This window comes from Paroedura picta, chromosome 7, assembly GCF_049243985.1.
Source record: "Paroedura picta isolate Pp20150507F chromosome 7, Ppicta_v3.0, whole genome shotgun sequence".
NCBI lineage: Eukaryota > Metazoa > Chordata > Lepidosauria > Squamata > Gekkonidae > Paroedura > Paroedura picta.
The window spans coordinates 4,844,459-4,856,112 of NC_135375.1; the positions used below are offsets into that span (position 1 = coordinate 4,844,459).

Below are 11,654 nucleotides of genomic sequence, written 5' to 3' on the forward strand. Positions count from 1 at the left end.
AGTCATTTATTTATATTTAACACAGCAAAATATTGTTATATTTGTTTATCATATGGCAGAGTTACCAGCATCATCATACCATAGATATAAAAGCTGACCATCCTACCAATGACATCCTGAATGTTCCATATCCTCCAATTGACCCTCACTAGGGGTCATGCCCCCAATAGGGAGAGAGCAGTCACCTACTGAGGGCCAATCGCACATCTTCCTAACCCTCCTGCTCCTTTTCCTCCTCCTCATTGCTGCTTTCTGGCACTTGCCCGATGCAGCAAACTCTCTCTGTTGCAGACACCCTCCCCCCCCCATCCGGGGGGGGGGGTGTCAGAGGCCTCTTGCCCTCCGAAAACTGCCAGCAACTTTCATTTTGCGGTTGTGGGGCCTTCGTTCCACAATTCCCTGCGCTGAGATGGATCGGCACAGATGGAGTTGTTAAAACACAGAGAGGCCCGCAGCAGGTTTCCTTGTGACTGCCCAAGAACGGGAAAGTGAATCCAGGGGCAGGGCCTTCGCTCTCCCCCCACCCCCCAGGGCTACGGGACGACCACACCGTGTTGCAATGGCGGGCCCAGGCGGAGCGCTGCGGCTTGTGGGCTGCTGCAAGGGGCCCTGGAGCCCTCCACCGCGCGGAGCTCGGGCCCGGGCCAGGAGCAGATTTTGGGCAGTTGCAGAAGCCGCAGCGGCAGCAGCATCGCTGCCCCTGCAGGAGAGGCCGGCCCTGCACTGAACCGGCGTCCCGGCCTCGGCTTCAGTCAGCCTGCCGGCTTTGGGGAGCGGCTGGGGGCGGGAGGGGGCTGAGGCTTTGAGGGCAGACGGTCCTGCTCGGCATCCCAGCCCCCCTGGGCAGCCCCACCCCCCCTCAGCCCCGCCAGAAACCCTTAGGGGCTTTTTCCCGTGTCAGACGATTTGGCTCACTGAGCTCCTTCTGCCGCCTCAGGTACAGCAGCAGCAGCTTAGCAAGGGTGGAACCTCACTGCCGGATCAGGGCCAAGAGGGCGCCACGCAATTCTCGCTGGCAGAGCTGGCTGCAAGAGACAGCAGTGATCCTTCTACAGCCCCACAGTTCAGAGCTTGCACATGTTACCTTGCCCTCCAGCACTCTATTTGGTGTCGTGGTCAGGAGTGCGGACTTCTCACCTACCCCACAGGGTGTCTGTTGTGGGGAGAGGAAAGGGAAGGTGAATGTAAGCCCCTTTGAGCCTCCTTCGGGTAGGGAAAAGCGGCATCTAAGAACCAACTCTTCTTCTTCTTCTTCTTCTTCTTCTTCTTCTTCTTCTTCTTCTTCTTCTTCTTCTTCTTCTTCTTCTTCTTCTTCTTCTTCTTCTTCTTCTTCTTCTTCTTCTTCTTCTTCTTCTTCTTCTTCTTCTTCTTCTTCTTCTTCTTCTTCTTCTTCTTCTTCTTCTTCTTCTTCTTCTTCTTCTTCTTCTTCTTCTTCTTCTTCTTCTTCTTCTTCTTCTTCTTCTTCTGTGTGAATTGCCATCAAGGAACAACCAACTAGTGTGTAGGAAGCTTAGTTCGTGGGTGACGAGTGAGGGGGACTGCATCCATGGTTAACCGTCTGGCCCCCCTCTCTCCCCTGCCCCCCCCCCCGTTGCCTTCCAGATGCTGAGCCTCATCTCATGGCTCCTCGGCAGAGTGGTGGTCCTCTCAGCGGCCGTCTTGGTGGCCACGTCCATCACCATGTCTGGAGAGTGGGGGAAGAAGGTCAGTGAGCGGCTGCAGCCCAGGGGGTGCAGGGCTCTTGGCAGGGCTGGGGTCTGTGCAGCTGGAAGCCGCATGCAGGGTTAGGACAGGTGGTCTTTTGCACAGAAGGGGCACCCTGTGGGTCCCTCTGACTGGCCAGCGCTTCCCGGGGTCTCGAAAGCAAGAGGCCTTTCCCTGCCCTGCTGCTTGAGGTCCAGGGTCCGGGCTGGGTCTTGACTGGAGGGGTCTGCACATTCTCCCTGGTGGCCCCCGGATCTCCTGCCTGGCCAGGCCACTCCGCCCCCCCCCCAGGGTGTCCCAGCCAGGCAAAGAAACTTGGGGCTTCCGAGCCCCTCTGACCATTCTGCCCGGATGGATCCTGCTGTCAGCCGGCAAAGAAGTCAGCCTGGCCTTGCTCAAGAGGCAGAACTCCCCTGCTGTCGAAGTGTGTAGGGGGGAGGGGGTGATATTTAATTTTGCTTTTATTTCCTTGAAATATTTCGATGCCTCCTAGAGCCCAAGGTGGGTAAGCATTGTGTAAGCACTGCCAGGCCTCACACGGCTGCGTCTCTCTTCCAGGGGCAACGTACGGCCAGCTGGGGACAGAGGTGGCGCTGGACTGTGCTGGAGGGAGCCCAGGGTAAGTCAACCAGCCCCACGAGGGCATGCAGAGCCCCCTCCCACAAGCCTGGGGCGTGGCCACAAACTCCCCAGAAAGGAGGAGCCACCCCACCCCACCCCACCCCACCCATGCGGTTTCCATTGGCATCTCCTGGCTGGGGGCAGCACAGAAATAGGAGGTCCCGGGAGGCCCTGGATTTCACCCCCTCCCCCCCCGTTTCCCTTCTGCATGTGATAGAAAAGTGAATGCGTCATGTAAGTCCAGTGTGTCAGTGACTCTCCCAATACACCCGAGTCTTGCAACCAAATTCCATTTTGCATTTTTAAAACTGAGCAAACACTTTTTTCCCCAGCTCCAACCCCCAACCCTATCCTGACCCTGTCACTGACACCCCCCCCCCCACATATACTCCCCCCACAGCCTCTCGGAACGCCTCTCCCCTTCAGAATGGCCTGGTGACCCCAGAGCAGGGCTGGGCAGCCAGAGGGGAGGGAGGGAGGGGGCTGCCCTGTGAGTCTGTCGCACCCCCCCTGCCCGCCCCACATGTCGCTCTCTGGCTTGCAGCGCTGTGCCGGAATGGCGGTGGAAACGGCTCTCCCCTGCTGCCCGAGGGCTCCGTGGTCCAGCACGGGCGGCTTCTCCTGCCCGCGGCTGAGCTCTCCTCCCAGGGCGTCTACAGCTGCCACGATGCCAGTGGACTCCCGCTCAGCTCCGTCACGTTGCGCCTGGGCCGTAAGTGTCGGGCTCCCCGCCAGGCCCCTCCGCTGCTGGCCCTGGGTGCTATTTTCTTTGCCCTTGTGGGGTTCGGAGGCGGCTGGCCCAAGCCTGCCTATGCATAGCCATCCTGTGCTACCTTGGCGACCCTCCATCCAGGTAGAGAGAGCCTGAATTAGTGTGGCCGCGCACACAGCAAACCCCTTTGCTTGGATAGAACCTGGCTGGTCTTAAAGGAGCCTCCGGACTGGGGCTCCGTCGGCCTCTGGGCGAGGGGAGGGGAGGCGGGGCTGAGCAGGCCAGGGCTCTCTTCCTCCAGCCTGTCCGTCTGTCTGTCTGTCTCCCGTAGGGCTCCCAGGGGTGCCTTCCGTCTCCTGCAGAGCTTCCAACTCCCAGAACTTCTCCTGCTTCTGGACTTCCAGCAGGGACACCTTCCTGCCCACCAGATACATCACCACCTACAGGTACAGGCGTGTCCCGAGGCTCCTTGGGCAGCTCAACTGCAGTGTTGTGCTTGGGAAGGCCTGGGTGCTGATCCAGAGGCTTCCCTGGGAGGGAGGGAGGGAGGGAGGGAGGGAGGGAGGGAGGGAGGGAGGGACATCAGCGGCTTAGAGGAGAGGCTCCTTTCCTTTCTGAGAGGGTCTGCCACACAGGTGCTCCTCTGCAGCCCCACGGCCCCTCCTCTGGGACCCCCACCGGCCTGCAGGTCATCTGCAGCGTAGGAAGTTTCTCTGCTGTTGGGGAACCCAAAGTGGCCCAGAGGGTCCCCAGCTGGGCCTTCCCTCCAGGCACTGCTCTCTTGGGCCAGGAGGGTCCTCCCATCAGCCGGCTGCTGGGTCTGGGGCCTTAGTGCTTTCCTGGCCTTTGCAGGTTCGGTCAAACGTTCTCCTGCCCTGCGAAGGGAGGCCAAAGGCTGTGGGCTTTTCCCAACCCCGTTAGCCGGCCCAGCCCTTGGAAACGAGGCCTGCCCGACGAATATCGCAGCGGCTTCCCATTGTGCTTTCCAAACTGATCCTCACAAAAGGATCTGGCTACACAGCAAAGGGGGAATGCGGGGAATGGCTGGCCGGCCACCCGGCTGCCCCTGAGGGTGAAGGCGGCAGAAGGGCCAAAGCGCCTGGCGGGATGGGCCGAGCCACAAGCAGCAAGTCCCAAAAGCGGCACCTGCTCGGTCAGCTTTCAGGCAGGCATGGAAACCAGGCAGCACATCTGGCTAGTCCGGCACAGGCCTTTCCCTGGGGGAGCCGGAAGGGTGGCCAGCCGGCCTGGATTCAGGCCCAGAGCCCCTGCCTGTTCTCTGGTTCCTGCCGGCCCAGGGCAGGAGGTGGCCCAGTTTCTTTCTATCCTTTGCTTTTGGAGATTTCTCTGCTCATGTATTTATTGCACGGCCTGCGTGTTATGCCGGGCAAGAGGCGTTTGCAGGTGGCTTCCATCGCCTGCCGCTGCATCACGGGCCGGCCACTCCTCGGGGCCGCCTTCGCAAGAGCTAGCCGGGTCCTGCCCTCCCCTCTGAGAGGGAGCAGGGAAGTGAACGGAAGACGTCCTCGCGTTCCAGGGGACCCACCATCGCCTTGAGTCAAACAGCGTTAGCAGGATGGGGTGATACAGTCACAAACCTAGAAGGGGTTCACACCAGGCATGTGCAATTTCTTTTGGATGTGAAGCCCTTCCAGGCCAGGAGGTCCCCATCTTCTGGGCAGCCTGCTGGAGGGAAAGAGGGCAACTTCTGCCCTCCTGGCTCGGAGATGGGGGGCCAGGAGGGATCGTGCTGGAGCGCCTGGCCCCGCCTCTCCTGACCGCTATCTCCCCCCCTCCCCCCTTTCCAGGAGGAAGCTGCATCCAGGCGACGAGGAGAGGCAGAGGTGAGCAGATTCAAGGCTGTCCTTGGGCTTCTGCGGGGCTGGGGGGGCCCAGCCGGGAGGGAGACTGTTGCCGCCGGCCAGCTCTCATCACCCATCTCGGCTGGACTCTGGTTTGGTGAGAAAACCACAGTGGGGGGAGAGAGGCCCACCTTTTCCGATGGCTGGACTGTTTGCGTGCTCCAGGAATTCTTCCCAATTGTTATCCAAACTCCGCAGCTCAGAAGAAACGTCTTCCTCTTTGTTCTTTATGGCTTCCTTTGATACCTTTCCAATTTGCTGACTCTCCTTCCAGATCCGGAAGGCAACCTCGCATGGCTCTAGGCAGCTTACAAGAATGATTAAAAGGCATTTTCAGTTTGGAACCACGAATAATATAGCCAGCCCCGAATTCAGAACGGGCACCGTCAGCTCCTCATGGCTGGCCCCTTCTGGCCCAGCTGCCATGGCAGGGAGCCAGATTTGGCCAGGCCAAGTTTCCCGCTCGTCCTCCTGGTGCTCCACCTCCGCTGGCCAGTTTGGCTTTCGCCCTGCTCACCGGAGAGGGCCCGGGGGCCCCCCCTGGGCAGGGAAGGGAGGGAAGGGAGGGCTGCTTCCTGGGGCTCCCTGCGTGCCCGGCCTCCTCCGCCCTCAGCAGCCGCCACTCAAAGCAGGCATGGCCAGAAGCAAGCCCCTTTGCTCTCCAGGGCTGCAGCTGCAACCTGGCTGCGACCTCCCAGGAATGCGAGAGGCTGGCGCCTGGCCAGGGAGCACCAAAGCCCTGGGGGGAGTGCGCCTGTCAGTGCGCTGTTTGTGCAGCAGGTCCTGGCAGGGAAGAGGTGCCGCTCCAGGGAGAGGGAGGGAGGCCCTGCTGGCTTCTGGCTTGGTCAGGACGGAGAAGGACTAGACCCACACACCCCCCTCGCAAAATGCACACCTGCGCTTTGCCGGCTGTGGGCTGCCCCTGGCCCTGGGGCCCCTGGGACCCCCTCAGCAGCCTTCTCCTCGGCCGTCCTTCCTGGGAAACCACATGGTTCGAGTCTGGGGCTCCCCAGACCAACTGAGTTTCTCTCTGGGGATCAGCTGTGGGCGCCCACAGAATGAAACTTGGTTGCTCTTTGAGGTGCCTCTGGACTCAGCTCTGCTGCTTCAGACCAGATTGGTGACCCACCTGAGTCCCAAAGGGCCAGTCCAAGGCTCCCAAGCACAGACCCGAAAAGGATCTCCCAAGAGCTTCTCCCCATCAATGGAACAGCTCCCCTTTTCAGACCCGCATCCCAGGGGAGCTCTCAGGCCTCCAGCAGTCTGCGGGCTCCCTCCCGTCCACCAACCCCGGACCCTCTGATCCAGAGGCTCTTCCTACCCGAGAGGAAGTGGGGCTCCCAATCTCACTTGGAGGGCAAAGGGGTCAGCACAGAGGTCACAGTGGGGGCTAGAGCCAGGCCGGGGCTGCAGCCTTCCAGGGTCAGCAGGATGTGAGGCCCTCGAGGAGGCCGGTCCTGAGATGGAAGTGCCTGGAGTGTTTTCCCCTCGGCCTCCTTCCCTGCTCTTCCCACCTGAATGGTGGTTCCCAAATGCAGCCCCCTCCTCCTTAGTAGTGCCCGCCCTAAACAGAGTGCAAATCTCCTGTGCCTTGCATGTCCCTGCTGCAATTGGCATGTGGTCGCCATCCTCCAGAGGGGGCCTGGACTTCTCCTGGAGTTGCTCTTGGGGTCAAGACAAAAAGAGATCCTTTTCCCAGGAGGCAACAACAGCATCGCCTCCCCGCTGAGCTCCTTCTCCTCCCCAAACGTCCCCCTCCGCAGGCAGGACCAGCATGTCCCTCCGTCCCAGCTGGCCGCCCTCTGTGCACGGCAGCTCCAGGCTGCGGCAGGAGTGGGCTGGGAGGGTGGAGAGGAGCCAGTCGCCGGCAGAGCCGACCTTCCTGACAGACCTCCCCCCCTCCCCCCCCGTGTGCGTGTGGACAGGTCCCCGTCCAGCGATGTTGGGCTCTGCCTCCAGGACCCCGCCAGCCCCCACTCCTGCACGGTGGGCAAGTCGCACTTCTGGAGCTCCTACCGCATGAACGTGACCGAGGTCAACCCCCTGGGCTCCAGCTTCCGCCTGCTCGACTTCACCGTGCAAGCCATCCGTACGTCCCGGAGGGAGGGGGGAGTCCTGCGGGTGGGCGGGTGGGGGGGGGTCCTGAGCCACAGCCGTAGAAAGGTGGAAGGGGGGCTCTCGGGACCCTCTCGGGGGTCAAGGGGAGGGAGCCCCGGCTGGATGTTCCAGGCTTTCCCCCTTCCCTCCGGCAGAGTTGCATCCAGTGCAAAATCAGTCATGGAACTCACGTGGAATTGCAGAATTATGACAGGCTGGCCTCACTTTTGTCTGGTCATCGAAGAGCGAAGGCCCAGCCAGCCCCAAATGGGGCAGCAATAGTTCTTTCCTGCAGGGGGGGGGGGTTAGGGTTAACATTAGGGTTATGGCTGGGTCTTCTGTTTGGGGATGGCAATTTAAAACATTTAAGCATTTATAATAGACACTAGTTCTCTGGCCTTCCCTGCATCCCAGCTCAAATGGTGCACATTCCCAGAGAGGGACCAGCCAGAGAAAGGGGGCAGCAGGACCTCGTCTCCCTCCTCCGTGCATCTCATCCCCCCCCCTTGCCTTGTTCTTCCCAGTCAAGCCAGATCCCCCAGAGGGGCTGCGGGTGGAGCCAGTGCCATTGGCCCCCCGGCAGCTGCGGGTGAGCTGGGAGAACCCCTCCACCTGGCTGAGCGAACCTCACTTCCAGCTCAAGTTCCGGCTCCAGTATCGCCCCGTCAAGCACAGCTCCTGTCCATGGTGAGTAGCAGACGGGAGCCGGGTGTGAGTTCTGGCAGAGGATGTCAGATCCGCTCTCCTGCCGGCACAGTTGAGTTAGACGTTCATTCAGCTCCACCCCCCCTCCCCTGGTGAGATTCCAGACATTTCTCTGAATCTTCTCTTGCCTCCTTGGCCAGGTTTTATGGCTCTGAGAGACTTTCCCTCGCCCACTGTGAGAACTCTCTCTTATCTCCCTGTGTCCTCGGTCTGTTTGGGGGATGCTGGAAATTTACTGCCGAGAACAACAGCAAGGGCAGACCAGATGTCTCTAACTATTTGCGCCTTTTGAGATCAATAGCCTTTTCCTATGTAAACCCCTCTTCCTGCCTAAATTGCGCCCACACACATAAATACCCCTACGGTGGCTACCCATCCCAGTCTCTGTCAAGGCTCCCCTGTGCCTACCATGCTGGTCTTGTTTCACCTTATGGAACCTTTCCTGAATAAAGACTGACGTCTTTGCACCATCTGTGTCTGGAGCAGCTTTGTAAGGAGGGCTCTCTTCTGGTTGACCAAGCCAGCCCGCGGTTCGTGACAGAGGGGCAGGGCTGGGAGGGGAAGGGGCAGTGCTGGCTCTGGTCCCCTGTCGTCCCAGCCTGGAACTGGGGTAGCCACTGCGGTTGGAGGCGGAGCTCGGACGCTCCACGCAAGCCTCACTTTCTCAGGGGTTCAAACAGCAATAAACAAAATTTAACTGCATTCTCTTAACTGCATTCTGCCGCAGCCTCAGTTCACCTTGGGGCAACATAGGGAAGGACGAGGAGGTTTAACCTTCCGACTGCCACGTGTTTCTACTAGACAAAATCAGCTCCCCCAAAGGAGGCTGCACTAGCACAGTCTGTGTCTTCCAGACCAATGGTGAGGTGTGATCCTTTGGCACAGCGGTCCTTGCCCTCTGCTCTAGTCCCCCTTAGCAATGAAGGCCTGCCGCACAGGGGAAGTGTAAGGAGAACTGAGATTAATGTTCATGAGAGAAAGGTGTTCTTCAAGCGCTTATCTAGGTTCTCTTGTTGGCTTCTCCATAGGGGGAGGGAGCATAGAAATTGAATAGTATTGTTGCTGGTGATGTTGTTGCTCCTGCCTGCCCCCTTTCTTCCCAACCCCCAAGCCCAAGCCCGACTTCCCCAGTGCTCCTCGGGACGCTCAGTACCTTGGCCCGTGCTTGACAAGGGCTCACGCAGCCATCGGAGTCTCGCCAGCCACAAAGACGTGCCTCGGACTCCGGCGTCCCTGGACCCAGCACAGGCCGCCTGGCCAGATGGCGCCTTCTGCCGGTGCTCCTGCCACACCCCTCCCCCTTGGATGTTAGCAGAGCTTTTAGGATATTTCTGCTCGCAGATATTTCCAGCTTTCCAGACCAAGAGTTGTGGGAGACCTGTTCTTGTAGCAAGCGTGCAGCAGCCACAGGGCCTGGGTCCCCTTGGAGGGCAGGCAGGGCGTGTGTGGGGCCACAGTCAGGGTGAGCCAGTCCCCGTGGGTGTGCCCTCCCTTGCCAGAAATGGCTGGGCCAGCCCCCTGGTGGGAGGGCTCATCACGTGTCCTGCCCCTGCAGGTGGAGACAGCCAACGTCTCTGAGCTGATCACCGATGCCTTCATGGGCTTGGAGCACGTGGTCCAGGTGAGCGCCAAGGATTTCCTGGACGCAGGGAGCTGGAGCGAGTGGAGCAGTGAGGTGCGGGGAACGCCCGCTCTCGGTAAGGCACTGCCAAAGGGGGGGGGGTCAGCAGTCAGGGAGGTGAGGGAAGCAGCCAGCCCACGCCCCCAAGTCCCAGTGCCTGCCTCCATTGGGAGCGCTGCCTCCTCAGGGGACACGGGGCTGAGGCTCAGGGTGCAGAAGGTCCCAGGTTCTACCCCCGGCCTCCCCAGCAAAAACAGGATCCGGCAGGAGGTGATGGGAAGGACTCCAGAGAGCTGCTGCCAGTTTGAGTGGCCAGGCGTGACCTGGCGGGCCCAAGGGTCCAATCTGGTGTCCAGCAGCTTCTCTCTCCTGTGTTCCTTTCTCTCTTTTCAGGGCAAACCCTGGCACCCAGCAAGGCGGCCACGGCAGCCGTGGAGCCAGAGAGCCCGGCTGAGGAGCCCTCCCTGGCCCCCAACAATGAGCCGGTTGGTAAGTCCCCAAGGACAAGCCCCTCTTGTGCGGCTGGCCGGCGAGTGGGGGCCTTCCTGCATCAGCGTCTTGCAGGGACAGGAAGGCAGCCGGCGCCGTTGCCCTGCAAGTGAGGCGGCCCCCGTAGCCTTCCTGCAGCAGCCAACCCACTTCCTGGCCCTGGGCGAGTGAGCCCACCGGGGCCTGCCCACGGGTCTGGGGAGACCGGGGACTGAGCCACAGCCAGCGGAGGAAAAGTGTAAAGCATCACATTTGGGTAACAACCTCAGCGTAAGAGAGGGGATGCGTGGCTTGATAGTAGGACACGGGAAAGGGACTTGGGACTTCTGGTGGGCAATAAGTGGACATGAGACAACAGCTAAGAAGGCTGATGCGCTCGATCAGGCGGCATTGCTAGGAGCAAAGTTGTACAACCCCACGCTCAAGTGGAAGGAATGCCAGAGGAAAGGAAAGGAAAGGAAAGGAAAGGAAAGGAAAGGAAAGGAAAGGAAAGGAAAGGAGAGGAGAGGAAAGGAAAGGAAAGGAAAGGAAAGGAGAGGAAAGGCAGACAAAGGGGAAGAGAAGGGAACTGCCCCTGGGCATCGCTGGTGCCACCATGGGAGCCCGGTGGGGCCGCCCTTCTGGCTCACACAAGCCACCTGCCGGTGCCCAGGTGTTCTTTGGAGTGAGGCAGGCGGTGCAGCTGAGTGGGGAGAGGGTCAGACTCTGAGGGGCTTCCCAGGGGAGTGGAGTCAGACAGGGGCGAGGGCATTCTGGGCTTGGGCCTCCTGGTCCAGACCACCAGCTGACCTGTCCAGAGTCACCAAAGACACTCTCTTCCTGTCTGCAGCAGGCCGCAGTGACCCCCTGGAGAAGGTGGCCGTCCTGGTGTCCCTCGGGGTCTTCGCCTTCTTTGTCCTGGCCGTGATTCTCGCCTTTTGCCCTCCTGATGTGGTAGGTATCCTTGCCCTTCCGGATGAACCTGGCTCTGGAGGCAGAGCTGCAGAAATGTTGCATTTGAAACGTGTCCGTATCTGATGCCCAGCAGCCAAGGGCCGGGAGGAAGCCAGCCCCCGAGCGGGGCAAACGCCTCTGCCTCCGCAGCCCCCTTTCCTCTCCTCTCCTCTGCTCTCCTCTGGTCTGCACTGCCTCTGCCCCTGGTGGGTGCCGGCCCAGGCAGTGGTGTCTTGCTGGCTGCGATCCAAACCTGACTCTGGAGCCTGTCCACTCAGCCAAGGCGGAAATTGGCCATGTTGCCAGCACCAGAACAAAGAGGGGAAAAGCAGAAGCTCCCCCGTTCCGGAGAAGGGGAGGCCGGGGAGGCCGGACTGGCCTGGCCTGGCCTTGCCGTGGGCTGGAAGGGCCATCTGAAGAGCAGCGTCCATCTGGACCGGAGCCAGGGCCGGCTAGCCCAGTTCCCCCTTTCCAGGGCAGACCTCCCTGAGAGACCCACCAACCGGACACGAGGCCAAGGGCACATTTGCCCCCAGCAGCTGTCCTTGGGGGAGGGATCCACTGCGTCTGAAGATGGAGGCTCCGCTTATCCATTGGGGCTGGCCTCTTTCTCCCTCTTTTGAAAGGCTTGTGGGAGAACGGCCGTCTTGGGGCTGGGGGCAGCCGGAAGAAATATCGGCTGCAGCTTCTGCCCACCAGATTTGTCGGGGGATGGCGCATCCTTTGAGAGAGGAAAGAAGCCGCCTCCCCTCCCTTTCTCCACCCCCCCTCATTCCTTGCTTTTAAAAAGGGCATGCTGCCTCTCCAGAGATCTGCAGCCCCCCGAGGGCGAGCCAGCCAGGTTGGGCAGAGGTGGTTTGCCCTTGCTTGCCTCTGCGGAGCCATCCTGGGCTTCCTTGGGGTGCCTGAC

The 11,654-nt window shown here is 60.5% G+C and overlaps 1 protein-coding gene across 1 annotated transcript in view; it reads left to right on the forward strand.

The window, feature by feature from the left end:
* The window catches only part of IL11RA (interleukin 11 receptor subunit alpha), a 97,185-nt gene extending 86,354 nt beyond the window's left edge, over positions 1 to 10,831 (forward strand). The window contains 12 exon segments of the mRNA XM_077346598.1: positions 1,603 to 1,704; position 1,783; positions 2,263 to 2,323; positions 2,870 to 2,888; positions 2,890 to 3,037; positions 3,369 to 3,483; positions 4,846 to 4,881; positions 6,825 to 6,988; positions 7,521 to 7,690; positions 9,257 to 9,398; positions 9,716 to 9,811; positions 10,641 to 10,831. Of these exon segments, the coding sequence (XP_077202713.1) occupies positions 1,603 to 1,704; position 1,783; positions 2,263 to 2,323; positions 2,870 to 2,888; positions 2,890 to 3,037; positions 3,369 to 3,483; positions 4,846 to 4,881; positions 6,825 to 6,988; positions 7,521 to 7,690; positions 9,257 to 9,398; positions 9,716 to 9,811; positions 10,641 to 10,828 (1,242 nt within the window). The 3' untranslated portion in view covers positions 10,829 to 10,831.
* The last annotated feature ends 823 nt before the right edge of the window (positions 10,832 to 11,654 follow it).